At 35.6% G+C, this 18,674-nt stretch overlaps 1 protein-coding gene across 1 annotated transcript; it reads right to left on the bottom strand.

The window, feature by feature from the left end:
* Positions 1–1,081: 1,081 nt before the first annotated feature.
* Positions 1,082–2,614, bottom strand: LOC114298584 (EPIDERMAL PATTERNING FACTOR-like protein 2). The gene is made up of 3 exons (XM_028243188.2): positions 2,016–2,614; positions 1,696–1,730; positions 1,082–1,597 (listed from the first exon to the last, which is right to left on the bottom strand). Exons 1-3 carry the CDS (start codon positions 2,122–2,124, stop codon positions 1,319–1,321), a joined length of 423 nt encoding a protein of 140 aa, XP_028098989.2. The 5' UTR covers positions 2,125–2,614; the 3' UTR covers positions 1,082–1,318.
* Positions 2,615–18,674: the final 16,060 nt, after the last annotated feature.

Genomic DNA, 18,674 nt, shown 5'->3' with positions numbered 1-18,674 from the left:
GTATGTATCATCTATCTATGCATATATATGCACGCCCGGTTCCAGAGGCAGAATCTGCTGATGAAAATATCCAATCCCCAAAGTCAAAATTAAGGACACAATCATCTTCGATTAATTATTTTTATAGTATTAGAGCATCTCCAACGGTGAATCAAATTTTTCACTAAATTTGAGTAAAAAATGATCCATTTTACCAAATTTGATACCACTCGCTCCAACGGTGCACTTTCATCAAATTTGTGCCGGGGACAACCGGTTGGTCGACCGGTTAAGCGAAATTTTTTTTTTTTTTTGATTTTTTTTTCAACAATGATTCATCCCCCTTTTTCCTCCCACCCTCTTTGACCCCCTCTCTCTCTCATTAGTTACATTTTCTTTTTCTTTTTTTTCCTGCTCCTTCAATCACCACCCGCCACGTGGCAAAGGGGGGTGAGGGGGTGACCCCCAAAAGGGGGTCCTAAGCATTATTTTTATTTTTATTTTTTTAAACTTTTTGAACCTTTTAGTGGTCGACCGGCTGGTCGACCGGTTAGGCAAATTTTTTTTTTTTTTTTTTTTTTTTTTCTGTTTGAATCTTTTCTTCGAACCGTTTGAACCTTTAAGCGGTCGACCGGTTAGTCAATCGGCCGGGCAACCGGCTGGTTGACCGGTTAGTCTCTCCCAACGGTTAGGAACAGTGATTTGGTAAAATGCTTCGCCTGTTCTAATTTTGGTAAAATATTTGCTGAATTCTGGATTTGATATCGATTTGGTGAAACCGTTGGAGCTCAAAAAAGTGACTTTTTCATCAAATTTTAAATTTAATACCAAGTTTGATGAACCGTTGGAGATGGTCTTACACCTCTAAAATTACTCCAAATATTTTGGTTCTCCTCTTTCTCCTACTAATAATATTGGAACAATTTGTAAATAAATTGTAGATTTTGAAACCTTTTTTATTTTTATCTTATATCTGTTTGTCATTTTCTTAATTTAGACAGTTGATCCAGACGGTTCAAAAAATAAGAAAAAAAAAATCAATAAAATAAAAGCTGCGCAAAAGCATGGGTTCAAATCATAGGTCAACTGAGTCTGGCAGAACTTAATCACAAGGAATAAATTTTCATATATAAACAACAATGGAAGAAAAATTACAGGAGCAATGTGAAACAAAAGTGAAAAACACGATTATACAATCAAATAGCTTGCCACAACATTAAAAAACCAAAAAAAAAAGAAAAGAAAACGACACAACAAACAGAGAAAGTGCTGTAGCTAGGTGGTACAAGATTGAAAGACTTTAATAGTAAAATAGTGGTAGAAGTAACGATCACGATCATCAAGGGTTGAAGATGGAATTCCCACATTTGCACTTCCAACTCATGGGCTTGTAGTTGGAGGAGCTACTGTCATCACCACCTCTGTCATAGTGGATTATGGTTGTGGAGGACGAATATGACATTTTTGAAGAAAAAGAGTTCCCTCTTCTACTACTCCCAGTTTTCGTTTGGGGATTAGTGGGCACCTGAATCGCTTCGCAGTGCCCACATGTACTGCATCTCCTCTCACACCTTGGCGGCCTCGATCCAATTTGCCCTCTCAACATTGCCTTCTCTTCCTGCAATTAATGTCCAATTCAATTCAATAAACAAAACCCCAAAACATAATACATTCATCAATGACACACACACACACACACAGAGACACACAACTGACCTGGGAATGATCAACTGGTCTGAAAATTGTTCTACCTGTGTGACAAACAAAATTGCTGTTAAAAAACCAAGAAATTCTAGCTGAAAATACATTTTTTTTTTTTTTTAAATGAGCAGCTCAAAGCAATTGTACGACTAGATTTTTAGACTTAAATTTCAGGTTCGAGCTTACAGAGAAGTATTGAATCGAATACTCAGTTGTGTTAATTTACTAATGCGCTAGCATAGTACCAAATTAAAAAATAATAATAAGAAGAAATTAAAGAAAAAGATGACACCTCATATATGTAATGTAAAGATGTTAAAAAGATCATTAATTACCTTCAGCAATGAATCTCAGTTGGGTCCAGCTTGAAATCAAGAGAAAGAGGAAAGAAACGATAAGATGATGAAGCTTATGGCCACACATAAATTTTTGGTTGGAGCCCATTTCAGGGAAAGAGAGAGGGTGAGAAAAACTTTGAGAAAAAGATGGGAGAGAGATGTAGTGATTGAGATGTGAAATATAATAAATATGCAAAGGGTTGTGGTTATTAAAGAGCAAAAAGGTTCAGGAAGTGAAAGACTCTGTGCATATATATATATATATTAAGCTCTATTCTCTCTCTCTCTCTCTCTCTCTCTCTCTCTATATATATCTCTGTTTTTTCTCAACTAGCGAGAGATTTGAGATGGTGATGGAACATGGATGGTTAAAAGAGTGTAGCACAAGGATTAAAAGGGGAGAAGGAAAGGAGGCACCGAAAAGGGAATAGGCTCAACCTCGTTTCTTGAGCCTCCCCTTCTCAATTCTCTCTATAACAGCGAAGTCATATAATAATAGAAGAAAGAGAAAACAGTGGTGTAGCCGTACTTCTTGGGATGAGATTGCAAAAACAAACTGAGGAAAATAAGAGTTTATTTGGAAGAGCACCCGCATCAAGGATAGGCAAAATAACAAAAAAGATAAAATATAGTATCATAAAATTATTCCTTCATCAGGCATAATAAATTTTTTGTATATTAACTTTTTATTAAATTTATTACAATACCTCAACAATTTTGTTGAGGCACTGTCTATTAGTTACATGTTTTTTTATTATATTTTCTGGAATAAAATTGAGTTAAAATCTTTAAACTGGTCATTCACCCGGACGTCGTTCTAGATATCTCACCGGATGTCCCGTGAGTACCTGTAACAGAAGAAGAAAAAATGCCGAAAATTCGTCTAACCGGTCGACCGGCTGGTCAATGGCAAATTTTTTTTTTGTTGTATTTTTTAAGAATTATTTGGATGGCACCTCATCAATTTAATAAAAAAAATAAAGAATAACAAATACAATAAGAAATTAATATTTAATACGATTGAGTTAGAATAGAGAGTTTGATGCAGTGAGTACTAAAAAGGTGACTAACTAAAAAAAAAAGAAAGTGAACTTTGGGTTATAATTTGATTCAAAATTTATTGAGATTGATGCGGATGCTCGAAGGACGTAAATAAATATATTTTTTTAATTTTTTATTAAAAAATATAAAAAAAAATAAAGAGATAATATGATCTTTAAAAGATGAAAAAGAATGCTAATATAAATTATGCCAAATATATAAAAATAAATTAATTAATTACAATCACCTCTCTTGATAGTATTTGAAGAAAAAAAAAATATGCAGTTAATTTTACATTTTTAATATAATTATACTAATCTACAATTGCTATGCTCTTTTTCATTAGTTTTTTTTATTAGTTGTATGAGTACAAAAAAATAATATTATTATCTCTTTTTCTAATGAAATATATATTTAACTTTGTTTATTTTAGTGTCTACTCATCATCTGCATTTCAGTTACTTTGGTCTTATTACAAGGGAGGTGTGTATAATTATATTAAAAATATGGAACTAGTTATATTTTCTCTAAATTTCATTGAGGTGGGTGTAATTTACCCATAAAAAATTTTAACACATTAAAAGTAGGTTTGGGGTTGCATTTTAGTAACATTTTGATTTTTTTAGTAGTTTTTTAAATTAATGAGTTTAGAAAATGCCGAAGGAGGATTTTTCTTTTTTTGTAAGTGAAATTTTTTTTGAGGTGATATATATTTTCTGGATAATTACAAATACACCTCATAAGGTTTATCTAAAATACGAATTATTTCATGTGATTCTAGAAATTATAGATACTTATTTATCAGATTTTTTTTTTATTTAATTCAATTAACAGAAAAAAATAAAATTTGTAATTACTCTTCTATACAATAATAAAATTACATGAATTATTAATTAAAATATATTTCCGATATCATTAAAAATTATTAATTATTTTATGATTTATTAATAAAATAGATCAATTATTATATTATTAGAAATTTGAAAGAGTAGAATGTAATTTTCAGAATTATAAGGAATAATATATATTTTAAATAAACCTCATAAGATGTGTTTATAATTTATATACTTTTTTAGATAATGGCAAAATACTTTGCTGCTTTTTGATATATATTGCAAAAATTAACTTCTTGCAAGCACGTTGACAACCCTGATCTAAATAAATCATTATTTATCCCAGAATTATATAATAAAAATGTATCAATATTTTTTAATCATAAAATTTTGCACAGTGTCTGTTTCTGGAGTAGTAAAATAATTAAGTACAAATAAGATAAGAGATAAGGTTTGAAAATTTTACTGCTGAACCAATATGATAAGAGACAAGGGAAGGGACAGAGACAGCGATAAACAACAATAACGGACATCAGAGTTACAGCTGGGTTGATTTGGGGTTTATTCGGATTTCATCCTTGTTCTCTTGTATTGTATAATTTTTTGTCCCTCATTTTGGATCTTCCTTTCTCGTACTTGTTTGGTTTCACTTCTCACGCAACAACACACCCCACCCCCCCCCCGCCATTAACACCGTGTAATTATTTGCCAAACCAATCATGTTTTGTTGTATATTGTGAATAAATAATAAATATACTTTCCGAAATTTATTTATGGGACACTTTGGGAAGAGATTAAAAAACTTGATTTTTTTAACTTTTTAATTTTTTTAATCAAAAAAAACTAATTTTTTTTATCTAAAATAACTCAACTTTTTATTAAAAAGTTATCAAAAAATTCAAAAAGTCAATTTTTTATCAACTTTTCAAAACACTACTATGTTGTGTTTAATTACGAGATTTGGAAAAGGAATTAAAAAGGAGAATGAAAAAAGAAGGTAAAATATGAATAAAATATATTTATGTTTCATATATTTTTTTCATTTTTTTTAAAGGGTTGTTTGAGATGATTCAAATAAGTGCATTTTTTGAATTTTTATAAAATATGGGTTGAGTTTGAAGTGGTGTAATAAAGAAGTGATGTAACTTAAATAAGATGGTGTGGCTTAAATAGGATAGTGACTTTTTAAATTTTTTAGATTATGACAAACAAGGCCTAAATCTCTTCTCAAATCTTTCAACCAAACACAGCATTAAAGTACAAATTGTTTCTTGTGGTTTAGAAAATTACAAGTATTCATTTGTTAGAATTTTTTATTTAACAGAATTAACTAAAAAAATGAAATTCGTAATTGCTCTATCATATACAATAATAAAATTGCTTAAATTATTAATTGAAACATATTTTTAATATTATTAAAAACTGTTAATTGACTCGATAATTTATCAATAAAATGGGCAATTTATTATGAAATTAGAACCTCAAGAATGAAATGTAATTTTCAGAACCACATAGGATGATTTATATTTTAATCAAACCTCAATACGTATATTATATTTTTATACCATTCTTATTTATTTATTTATTTTTGGAATCATATAAATACACCGTCAACTATTTTTTTGCTTTTTTGGGGGTCCTTTATGCACCTTTTTTTTTTTAAAAAAACTTTTTCAATTTATCTAGTCAAGTAAAATCAAAAGCGTAATTTTTTAAAAAAGTTTACTAAAAATAAAAAGAAGTAAGATTACTAAAAAAAGCTAACCCCAAATACTCAATTCCACAACACTCACTTTTTTTTTTTTTTTTTTTGGGTTGGCTTACCTGTGTCTGATTATGATCTTTTGTAATCCTTGATTAAGAAAATGGTTGAAATCCTTAAAAAACTCTTACAATTTGACAAATATTGATGTAGCAAGATAAATGCCAATTCTTAATTTGTCACTCATTAAACTCTGTAAAGTTTAACTTCATTGTCACATCATTGTAGATAAATTTAGAGATTTAAATTGTGAATCCCTGTCATATCTTATTATTTAAAAGTTAGATGTCGCTGCTATAAGTATGATTCATTGTGGTTGTGGAGATAAATTTTTTTTATAATTATGATCCATTATAATTATTATTTAAATTATAATCTAAGTAATTTTTGGTTATGTTTTTAAAAGTGATTTGATTATAAGATAGAATAGTAAATAGTATCAAAATCACGAAATATTATAACTTATATATCATTATGCATGCAAGAAAAATAAAAAAAACTGACTATACCAATTAAATCGGATCGAACTTATCATATTTGGTTAGTTTTTTAATACGAATTGGTCTGTTCGGCTTTGAAAATTATCATTTTTTTCAACTTTTAATTTGGTACTGGTTTTGACATATTGTATACCAATTTCTACCAAAATCGACCGTGGATGTTTACATATAATAAAATTATTGTTTTAAGTTTTGGTTATGTTTTGATGTTGAGACTTTGATTCTTAAATTGTATTTTATTTCTAATTCTTCAAGCATTAGTATTTATTTATTTATTTTTGTTTGTATTTTGGTAAATGGTTGGATTGGATATGGTTAAAATTGTGTATAAATGATTAATTTAATATTTTTATATAAATTATTTATTATACTATAAATTTAAGAAATGACTCATTTTGAAAGTACTTAAACTGATTAAACCGTATTAAGTCAAACGTTTGAATCGGTGCAATTTGATAAAAAAAATTCGATCTATCGGTTTTCAATATAATAAAACCTTATCGGTTCGGTCCAAAATTTTACTTAAACACCAATTGTCCTGAACCGATTACATCCCTACGTATCATACAACTCTCAAAAAAACGATATAGTAGGCAAAATTCACTTTGTAGTTTCAGCTTTAAACATTTTTGGTTTAGTTTTAGAATTATAATTTAAGTATGGAATTGTGATTTAAATGTAAAGTTGTGAGTTAAGTTTTGAAAAGAGAAAATTTGTTTTGTTATGAATTTTGAAAAGAGTTTAGAGAAGAGTTTTGAATTTTTGAATTTTGAGTTGTATTTTGACTTTATTTTTTTTAATATTTAAAAAAATTTAAGAAAAAATTATTATTTTTATTTTAAATATATAATTGTTATTTAAATATTTTATTTTATTTTGTAAATATTTTAATTTTTTTAATATTTTAAATTGTAAACATAATTCCACACTCAAATCATAATTAAACATATAACTCAAAACTCAATTAAAAACTATTTTCAAACATCATAAGCAAATACATAACTCAAAACTCAGAGCCAAACTCTTTTCAAAAGTCTATTAAAAAAATATTTTTAATTTTGTCCTTTAAAATTATTTTTTATTTTTTTTAAACATAATTTTTTTTGAAGAAAAATATATTTTTTATTTTAAAAAAAATAATTTTTGTAATTTTTTAAGTATTGGCCAAATAATTTGTTATGATTTAGATATATATGGTGATCCAATTTTTTTTTTAAATTCAATATTTAAAAAAAGTATAAAAAAATTTAAAATATTAAAAAATATATTTATAAAATAAAATAAAGTATTTAAAATAAAAATTATATATTTAAAATAAAAAAATAAAATTTTTAAATATTTACAAAATATATTTAAAATATTTTTTAAAAAATATAGCACACAAATGTATGAAATACAGAGCACATTAAAATAAATAAATATTTACTCTAAAAAAAATAAAATTAACAATTTTTTTTAAATATTTAAGAAAAATAAATCAAAAAAATTTCATAATATAACTCAAAACTCTTTTCAAAACTTATAACCAAACAAATTTTTTTTTCTTCAAAAATCAACTTAAAACACGACTCCACACTCAAATCTTGATTCTAAAAATAATTTTAAAAAATAAAATAAAAAATATTTTTTTAAATTTTTTTTATAACTAGAGTTTTGAAGAGAGTTTGATTTTAAGTTTTAAAAAGAGTTGTGGATTGAGTTTTAAGTTGTGTTTGGTTATGAGTTTTGAAAATAATTTTTGAATTGAATTTTGAATAGTTTTGAGTTGTATGTTTAATTATAAATTTAAAAAAAAATTATTTTTTTTAATTGAAATTACAATTCTAAGACTAATAAATCAAACGAAAGCTTAGTTCGCATTGCTCGATACTCACTCATTCACTCGCCATGTAACCAATTCAAGACCAGCCCATTATGTTGTTATTAGTGGGCTGATTAGTTGGTCTATGGGCTTTAATTATTTCAGGTCCAAACTCTTAAAAACAAAACAGAAGAGGCCTTATGATTGGACTTTTTTTGGGCTAACATGGGCCCAATTTGACTTATTGAACCCAAAATATGTCTCAATATTTTCAATTTAAGTTCATAAATTTTAATTCTTATTATATCCTAATATGAATTTATTAATAAGGACAACACATATTAAATCCTAAAATAAATTTTCTTTTTTCCCATAGTACATCATAATTAGTTATTTCTATTCAAATCTCTGCATCTTCTTCCTTAAGAGATCAAAGTTATTTCTTCTTCTTCTTCTTCTTCTTCTTCTTCCTCCCTCCAAAACTCCAATCCACTCTACCAAAAGTCACTATCATTATCAACATCATTATTTTTTATTATTTTGAAACCCTAAACCCTAGAAGAAAGTTTGAACAAAATCAAAAAATGGATGACGGTAATAATCAAAATATTTTTTTGAAGCAACCCATAAAAAAGAAGGTAAGTATTCATATAAAGGGGTTTTAAAATTTTTGTAGAGCACTATCAATTATTTTCTATATCTTTTTTTTGACAAAAATTAAAGGGCCTAATAATTAGATTAACAATAAAATATTATGGGAATTGTTTTTATTTTATCATTTAAATAGTACATTATTTGAGAACTACTCTGATAAGCTTCTAGCAAATAATCTCAGAGATTAGAAAAGAAAAACTCAGATTTTGTTATTCAATTCTTATCAAACAAAAGGAAGAACTCTTCCATGGAGTTTTACAACAAGAGAGAAAAAGAAAAAGAAAAAAAAGAAAAGATACAACCAAAAAAACCCTCCCTATCTGTAACTCCCTTCCCTACTTAAAATCCACTTTCCTGTACAAATTCTGTAACGTAATAACAAACCCACAACTGCCTAATAGAACAAATCCACAATTGCCTAATCGAACAAATCCTATCATTCCCCACTTCTTAAAAGGAAGCTTGACCTCAAGGTTGAAAATGAGAAAAACGTTGCTGCAAAAAGTACCAAGTCTCCCAGGGGCATCCTCAGGAATAAAATTAGACCAGTGGACCAAAACCATGGTAAAAGGCCTGCCATGCTTCTTGATCAATTTTCTATCCAAAATCGTAATGGGTTCCAATTGTAGCTGCCCATCAGGACTGGTAGGTGGAAGGGAAGTTTGCACAGTAATACCTTGACCTAGTTTAGGCTTCAATAAGGAGACATGGAAAACTGGATGCAGCTTGGAGGAAGATAGAAAATCTAATTTGTAGGCAATAGGTCTCAACTTCTGTAGAATTTGAAAGGGACCAAAGTACCTGGGAGCTAGATTAGCATTCTTCCATAAAGCCAGAGAAACTTGCTTGAAAGGTTGAAGTTTAAGGAAAACCCAATCCCCAACTAAAAAAACTCACTTAGACCTGTGCTTATCTACTTGTTGTTTCATTCGACGCTGGGATTAAACCAGATGCTCTTTCAACAACTTCAAAATAGCATCTCGATCTTGCAATAGAGTATCAGCAGTTGCCATAGTAGTATTCCCTAGAATATAGTGGGGGCAAACTGGGAGGGGGTTGACCATATAAGGCCTCATATGGTGTGACTTCCGTAGTGACATGGTAAGTAGTGTTATACCACCATTCAGCCAGAGATAGCCGTTTGGTCCATACAGCAGGTCTGTCTCCCATTAAGCACCTCAAGTACCCCTTAAGGCATCTATTAACTACTTCCGTTTGGCCATCCGTTTAGGGGTGATAAGAAGAACCCATACACAAGCTAGTGCCTGCAATCGAAATAATTCCTTCCAGAATTTACTATTAAACACAGGGTCCCGATCTAAAAGAATAGAAAAAGGCATCCCATGAAGTTTAAACACATTATCTAAGAATGCTTGAGCTACTGCATTAGCTGTATATGGATGGGTTAAGGAAATGAAGTGAGCATATTTACTAAGCCTGTCCACAACCACATAGATCACAGTTTTATGGGAAGATCTGAGTAACCCTTCAATGAAATCCATCGAAATATCACTTGAAAGCTTAGTAGGAATGAAAGGGCTGTAACAACCCAGGTGCTGCCACTGTTTCATATTTATTTCGCTGACATATGTCACATTTAGCCACAAACTTAAGTACATCAGACTTAAGGCCTTTCCAATAAAAGCCTTGTTTGATTCTTCTATAAATTCTCTCCCCTCTTGAATGCCTACCTGTGGGAGTTGCATGATGTTCCTTGATGAGTGTGGTCTTTAACTGAGGTGAATTACCCACCACTAATCTGGTTTTGTAATAGAGCATTTGATGTTGCCAAAGAAAATGAGCATGACTGGTTGGATTCTGAGTCAAATTTGCGATAAGTTGTTGGATAAAAGGGTCTTGTTCCCAACTGGTTTGAAGATCCTTAACCCAATGACAGAGAACAACGGAGAGAGCTAACATACTGCTCATTTGGTCATACAGCAATAAGGCATCTTCCTCACCTTTTCTGGACAAGGCATTTGCAGCGTGATTAGATTTACCACTCTGGTATTCAATTTCGTAATCAAAACCCATGAGTTTAGAAAGTCATTTTTGTTGCATGAGAGTGGCAATTCTCCGCTCCAGTAAGAATTTGAGGCTTTTGGTGATCGGTCCTAATGTGGAAATGCTTACCCAAAAGGTAATGCCTTCATTTGGTAACCGCTAGAACTACAACCAAGAATTCCTTCTCATATGTAGATAACCCAAAGCTTCTGGCAGACAATGACTTACTAAAATAGGCTATGGGTTGTCCCTCCTATATCAATACAGGTCCCAACCCCTTATCAGAAGCGTCACATTCCAGCACAAAGGTTTTATCATAATTGAGTAAAGCCAATACAGGAGCAGTAGTCATAGTTCCTTTCAATAGGACGAAAGCTTGTTCAGCATCCTCAGACCATTTAAAGGCATCATTTTTGAGTAATGTAGTAAGGGGTTGGCTAATCTTGCCATAGTCTTTTATGAACCTTCGGTAATAGCCAGTCAAACCCAAAAATCCTAGAAGAGCTTTCAAAGATTGAGATCTAGGCCAAGTGGACATAGCATCTATTTTAATAGGGTCTACAGCCACTCCAGAACCAAAAATAATATGCCCCAAATACTCCACTTACTGCTTCCCAAAAGCACATTTGGACATCTTGGCATACAGTTGATGAATTCTCAATTTTTCCAAGGTTAAGTTCACATGATACATATGTTCAGCCCAGCTCTTACTGTATACGAGGATATCATAAAAAAATACTAACACAAACTTCCTCAAAAATGGCCTAAACACATCATTCATTAGACTTTGAAAGGTGAATGGAGCATTGGTGAAGCCAAATGGCATGACCAAAAACTCATAGTGGCCTCCATGCGTTCGAAAAGCTGTTTTTTCAATGTTAGGAGCATGCATCCGTATTTGATGGCACTGTAGTTTGACTCGCGCCCCATCTCGGAAGATGAATAAGCCCTATAGTATCGGACTTCTGCGGTTCTGAATCTGATTCCACAAGGGTAATGTGAAATAGATAAGCACCAAAGAGTCCAAATCCAGCAAATCTTTTGAAAAATCGATTTTGAATCAAAAATGCCAAAAATAGATTGCTTTGCCAAATACAGAGTCGTCACCTAAATATTTTTAGGAAATCTAGGAAACCCAGGAAACCCATGACTCGTGCCAAAGGCCACGTGTCCGTCATCACCAAGATTGTCTCAGTTTGGGAACCTCGGTACGAATGGGGAAGCTCATGAATTGAGCACCCAAGCTCGCCCCATCAAAGATCGGTCTCTACTAATCATGATATGAATCTTATTTACATTATATACTCTTGATTCATGTTTGTTTTAAAAGTTGTTTCGAAATACGTACCACTTGAAAAAGTGATCGCATATAAACATTACTCAAATTATTTCAATTCAAGCAATAAGCCTTAATCCATAGGCATTCAAGCATTTTATCAATTAAGCACTTAGCCACATGGCAAGCATGCTAAACATGGCAACAATCACACTCATGCGATATGCTAAAACGAGTAAAGGCTTACCTAGTACTCCAAGCTAAAAAGAAATGAGTTAGAAAAATGCATGATTCCTAACTATGCGATATGACTAATGCAACACATGCGATATGCAATTACTAGGCTCAGCTACTAATATGGCATATGAATCAATTTGATAGCATGCGGTCTAAGCACGTATTCAAAGAAGTATTAAATTAACAGTGCAGTTAGAATGATAAACCGAGCCTCGGTGCACGCAATACAAATGGATGCAAACATGGAGTATGCTAAACTAAGCATGACGCTCCTAAACTAACCATCATGAGCTAGTAAATAAAAGGAAGAAAGACGTGGGGTTGGAAGACATACACATTATTACATCATTGTGCTCTCACGAAGGAAAGTTTGAATGAACTAAGCTAATTAACTAACTAATTAAAGCTAAGCTAATTCTTACAAAACAAATGAAATTAGCTAGACTACTTAACTAATTATTACAACAAATGAATTAACTATTCTAGCTAACTAATGGATCAAAACAACTAGTTAACTAACTAATTAATCACAACACTTTGTAAGATTAACTAGCTACAACTAATTAAGTACAACAAATATTTAAGCTTAAATATTTAAAATAAATAGGCTTGATATTCGAGGAATGCTCATGCATGTGCTCAGTTTTCACTCGAAAAACCACTGTTTTGCTTCTGGAAGGTCTTTGTTGCACAGTAGAACACGAACACCTTTTTCTACTTCCAGAATAACTCTTCTCTGCTCAAAGAACACTCTGCTCAATTTTGCATCAGTGGTTCACCAGCCAGGGGTGAGGGCCTGCTAGCCATCAAAGGTGGCATGCCAGCCATGGAAAATGGCTTGCCGGCCACTGCTGTCCAGTTTACCCTGTTACAACAGAGAACAAACAGAGTATGCACAGGGTATTCTCAAGGATTTGTTTGCACGAATCACCCATCTTTTTCATGAACAAATCAAAAGAGTAGTAACCTTGGTTCACAAACCACTAACTCAAGCAATTTCATTGCATGATGGCTTATAAACCAAAGTGTGCAATTTCAATAAATGCAACAAAATAAGACTCAAACCTCATCCCTTTCATAAATTGATCAAGGGAAGTGATGAACTTGGAAACTTGAATCATTTTATCACTAATGAGTATGAAATGGCTCAAGCTTTCATGTGTTCAATTAATGTCCAATTGAACACAAAACCAATTATTATCTTGCACCATTTTAGCCTCAATTTTATTACTCCATTTTAGATTACCATCCATTCTTTAATTCATTGAGTCCAATGATGAGTTTAAGTCCTCTAAATGGAAAGAGAGCTCAAACTAAGTGTTGTCTTAAACATGAAAGAGACATCATACCATTGGTAATAAACCCCCTAAGGGATTAAACCATTAAGCATGACATCTCAATCGTATGCTTAAACAAACAAATTGTTTGAAACCATTTTCAAAGCAAAACAAAAGCCAAGAAAGGAGGGAGGTTGCAGAGGTGATTAAGAGTGATCACAAGTATGGAAAACCACAAATAAATGCAATCAACTCAAACAAGATGGTGTCTAAGGCCTAGAACACCAAACTCATGAGGACTATTACACTACAAGCATGCAAAACAAAGCTCAAAAGCAACTATCAACCAAAAACAGTGCTAAAATAGTCTAAAATAATTCCTAAAACATGTTGAAATTAAGACAAAAATAGCTAGATTAATAAGCCAAAACATAACACAAGTTAGGCTAGTAAGCAAAACACAAGGAGGGGGGGCTAACCCCTCCAAATTTAGACTTCAAAACATGATTTTGGCCACTGAAATAACTCTGAAAAATAGTGTTTAAAAGCTCAAAAATAGATAGTAAAAGGATGGAAAACACAAGGGTAAAGGCCTTCAAAACAAGGTGCAAAGAAATGTGAACCACCCCTCAACCTTTAATGGCCTTAGAACCCTGTAGGGGGGTTCGAGTTAGGAAGGTGATTAGAGAGGAAAAACTATGCTAATGGTCCAATAATGGCGGAAGTGTCTGGAGAATGAGTAACAACAACTATATGGGAGTTGGAGAGAGAAATGGGTCCTATTTATAGGTTTTTCCTTGGTGCCAAGAGGACACCAAGTGGCCAAATAGAGAAAAGACATGTATCCTAAAGGATCACATAGAATATTCTGCCTTGAGCCACTAGGCTGAAGGTGCCATGTGTCCCTCTGCATGTACTGTGTACTATATGTTTGCCTCTGCAACTACCTTTTTGAGCCCCAGCAAGTATAGTTGCGACGGGAGTGTTTGGCGCTGCAACTCCCGTTTGAGCCTCAGCAAGTACAGTTACAGCCGGAGTGCTTGCCTTCTCAGCTTGAACCTCAGCAAGTGCACTTACAGCGGTGAACCTTGCCGCTGCACCTGCCTTCTCAATTCTATTTGACCAGTAAATGCATCCCCAGGACTCCATTAGTCTGTTATCGTCTACATTAGTGTTCACCTTAGCGAAGCCTCCACCCTTAGCCATCTAACCACAAACTCCCCAGCTTCCCAGGGCGAAGGCCACAGCTAAGCCTGTTATCAACCATGCTGTGCCTTAGTACCAAGCCCAAGGGGGCTTCTTTAGTCCTGCCTGTGCGACCAAGCCAGGTCCATGGCCTGAGAAATGGAAAGGGAGTCCCTTATGTTCGGGTTACCCTGCTCCTATCTTCGCAGGGTAGTCGCGATACACTGGTATTTCTGGGCCTGCTATAAGCTCCAACCAATAAGTCTTGGGGCTTGCTATCAGCGCCAAGTTAAATGAACTGTGGGGCCTGCTATCAGTCCTAGGCTAGCTAATGCCCTGGGTCCTGCTGTCAGCGCCAGGCATTAGCCTCAGAGGGAAGCCTCTCCCAAAGACTGTTATCACCTTGGCAAGATATTCCCTCTGTAACTTAGTTGCTGCAGTAATCATTTCCTGCGGCAAGTTCAGACGGCATGATCGAAGATATTAGAGATGGCGGCATCGACAGGATGCCTCCGCAACTTGGGCGCTGCAAGCATTGCCTCAGAGACTTACTTGCCTCGGTCTTCTCTTTCCCTTGGCAACTCCAAATAATCGTGACACCGACATTACTTAGAATGGCGGCGACACCGAAGATACTTAGAATGGCGGCGTTGACACAAAGTGCCTTTTTAACTTTGCCGCTGCATATGTTCCCTCGGTAACTTCAAATGGCGGCGGAACCAAAGTTAATAGAAATTGTGGCGCTGAGACAAGTGCCTCAGTAACTTTACTGCTGTACATGTTCCTTTGGAAACTTCACCGCTACAGGTGTTGCCTCTGCAACTTGACTTGGGCATTTTTCCTCGCTGAGTCCATCTGGAGCCTTGGCGGGTCGGATTTGCCTCGGCCCACTTGTTGGCCCACTTCCCTTGGGCTTTGGCCCACACTCCTTTCTTGTCCTTGGTCGCCTTTTCAGGGTGATCTTAGTGCTTGAGTCCATACTTAGTTTGGGGTTTAATTTTTGACCTTCTACATTTTGCCCCCTGCGTGCGTGGGAGATACGCTTCCTATTTCCCGTATGTGCATGACGTCAGTGGGAAGCCTAAGGGTTGCATCGGTTGGGTCAGAAGTTACGTCGGCTCTGAAAAGGTACCTTTTTGACTGCCAGGTCATAATGGACCTAGGGCAGTGTGCTAGCACCCTTTTCTGATTTTCTTTATAAATAATGCCGTTGGATCTACTGGTCCCTCACTTCTTCCCAACACACCTTTATGTCTCATTTGTCTTCTTCTCTCCTTTGTCCCCTCTTTCCAAAACTTTTTAACTTTCTTTACTCCTTTTTATGGCCAGTACGAGGTTTCTTGCTGACAGGGCTGCCCCACCCCTTACTGAGTGGAAGCGGCCCCTTTTGGAAGGCGGTTGATTCCTTTGGAAGCGGGCCCCTTACTTCGGAAGGTTAGTCGACCCCTTTTGGAAGGCGGTTGATTCCTTTGTTCCTGACACCCCTTCTCTAGAGGAGACTCTGCTTCCTTTTGAGGAGGCCACCTTGGAAGACGCGGACATGGTGAACTCGATTTTCGTGCTGCGGCTCCACGTAGAGCGTGGTGACTTTTCATATTCTTACATCTACTATCGTACTCATTCAAGCCCTTCAGTAGATTGGTCCCTTTGGGTCGATGACGTTATGGCGAATAGCGGCTTCGAGCAGCGTCTGCGTTATGTGTGTCTTTTCAATGCCATTTTAATCTCAAGAGAGTTATCAGTGCATAAGGTGCAGACCGACACTGATATGATTGTCTCCCGTTGGAGTTGTGACACCCACACTTTTGCCTTGGCATGCGGGGAGATAACCCCGACCTTGGAAGATGTTGTCGTCCTCTTGCGCCTCAGCACCCGTGGAGATCTCCCTTTTGACCTAGAGTCTTTGACTCCTGCAGAGCAAGTCATTGTCACTGCTCTTCAGACCGCCTTTCGGGAGGCACGGAAGTTTGGTTCCTGGTATGATCTTAGAACTGGGGAACTGCTCCAAGAGAGGCCCAAAAGGGATAAGACTACCTATCTTTCTTGGCTGAAGCATTTCTTTAAGGACTTGCAACCAGTCGTAGGGGACATCACTGAGGAGAGCCGTGACTCTGTAGTTGGTCCGGGCTACCGAGTTGACTTGTATTTGGCGGTGTTCATCAGCTATTTTATCTCATTCTTCGTTCTATCTAGTAACCCTGCCGAAAGTATCAATCCCCTGGTATTTCCTTTAGCGGTAAAGCTTTGTAGCGGTAACCAAATTCCTTTCGCTCCCCTCTTTCTGGGTAACTTATATTTTCGTCTTGACCTCATCCATTCGGACATGGAGCGATCCATGGGCCACTATGACGTGTGGAGCTTTGTGCATACCCAGTTCCTGACTGCCTTTTTCTACGATAGATATCCTACCATGGGCCCCACTCCTAAGGAACACGAGCCTTTCTTTACTGATGAAGTCTTTGATGCGGAGGGCCACCCTGTCCTAGATGTAGAGGGTCGACCCATCACGAGGCAAGTGCGTCAGTCCCGCCATCGCATATCTCGGTGATCTGGCCTTGGCACCAACAGGCCTTTTTCAGACTATGTTGACCACATGGAGGAGTGTGTCTTCCGCCCCTTTACTCAGCCTCTCCCAGGCATTTCTGTTGTCCCCTTTTATTTTTCAGAGTCCCCTCACGTTGATTTTTCTCTCGACATATCCAAGCTAATTCTCTCCTTATTGCCGCCATGATTCGTCCTAGATTCCTGCCCGTGTGGAATAAAGAAGGCATGTCTAGTGTCGTCTATCAACCAGACAGGGTCCTCATGCAATTCGGGATGGATCAGGGCGTCCCATATGCTCCTCCGTCCCAGACTAATTTCCATCGGAGTTTTCAACGATTTACTCGAGACTACACTGCTCTACTTATGGAGGGCCTAGGAGTCATGGAGCTTCCTTCACTCGGGAAAGAGGGTGCTTGTACTCCCAACAATAGGCTATTCTGGCATTGCAATCTTAGTTCCTTCTTCAATTTTTGCAATAGCCTTGGTCGTCCCTGCAATGGAACTTATCCCATAGCCCGACCTTTCTTTTCGTCTACCTTCTAGTCGAGGGAAACAATCCAGCATATTCTGTCACTTCAAGCTTCTGTCTTCGCACGTTGTGGAGGAGCCTCACCCGTCTGGGGTGATGTCTATTCAACCCTTGCAGATTGCTCCCCCTGAAGTGAGTGCAACAATACGCATGACCCGTTCCAGGCTAAGGGCAGCCCAAGCAATAGCAGCATCGGTTCCCAAGGCACATGCCTCACCCAGTAGAAAAAGGCTCCAACAGGTATCCATACTTAGACAAGTATTTTTCTGTATTATCTCCTTGTACTTATCATGTTTACTATAATAACTGCATGATCTTCTTCTTCTTTTAGGTGCCACGGAGCATACCGCTCTCCAGTCCAGGGGGTTCTTCTACTTTCATTGGCATTTCTTCAAACTCAGATGACGATGACAACCTTCCCATTGCTACCAGGGTGACAAAATTCAAGACTCGCAGGACAATTCTTCCAGACGTTGAAGAGGAACCAATTGTGGGAGGCGATCCGACCGCTAAGGTCGAGACAGAGCAGTTGTGGAGGTCGTGCACAATATACAAGTTCCCCATACTATGGAAGTTGCAACGGGTGATATAGCCGTTGAGGGTTTAGAGCCTTTGTATCCTTCTAACTCTATGCACTCCGGCCGTTCCTCCGTTGGCGGGGTTAACTTCATACCTAAGACCCCTAGAGAATATCGCGACATGAGAGAGCCGCTGGAAGTTGTATAACCTATCCTTGGAGCTGCATCTGGCTGTTCCTCCCAATCTACTAAGTCCTCGCTAATTCAGCAAGCTCCACTTCCAAACATTCAAGTAGCTGAAGAGAGTGCAAGTGTAGCGGCTACTTCTAATGTCCCTGCTGTGACCCCTCTAAACTTGGACAAACTTGCAGAGGTAGCTGTCACTTTAGCCGCCCACACTGTTATTACTGCTGCTGGGGCCTCTGATCCAGTTGCTTCGGCGAGCTCTGAATAGCTGGCAAACTTGTACCCCACTCATTTTCCAGAGGTGCCAGC

This window comes from Camellia sinensis, chromosome 4 (assembly GCF_055761805.1).
Source record: "Camellia sinensis isolate YWXY chromosome 4, ASM5576180v1, whole genome shotgun sequence".
In the NCBI taxonomy this organism is placed as follows: Eukaryota; Viridiplantae; Streptophyta; class Magnoliopsida; order Ericales; family Theaceae; genus Camellia; species Camellia sinensis.
Note: the sequence above shows the minus strand (reverse complement) of the source record. Positions and strands in the feature narration are given on the sequence as shown.

Bases quoted from the DNA above. Each gene is read 5' to 3' on its own strand.
- LOC114298584 (XM_028243188.2), bottom strand. From the start codon at position 2,124: ATGGGCTCCAACCAAAAATTTATGTGTGGCCATAAGCTTCATCATCTT. The intron at 1,731-2,015 runs GTAATTAATGAT...TTTGTCACACAG, and splicing joins ACTGAGATTCATTGCTGAAG to GTAGAACAATTTTCAGACCA. The intron at 1,598-1,695 runs GTCAGTTGTGTG...CATTAATTGCAG, and splicing joins GACCAGTTGATCATTCCCAG to GAAGAGAAGGCAATGTTGAG.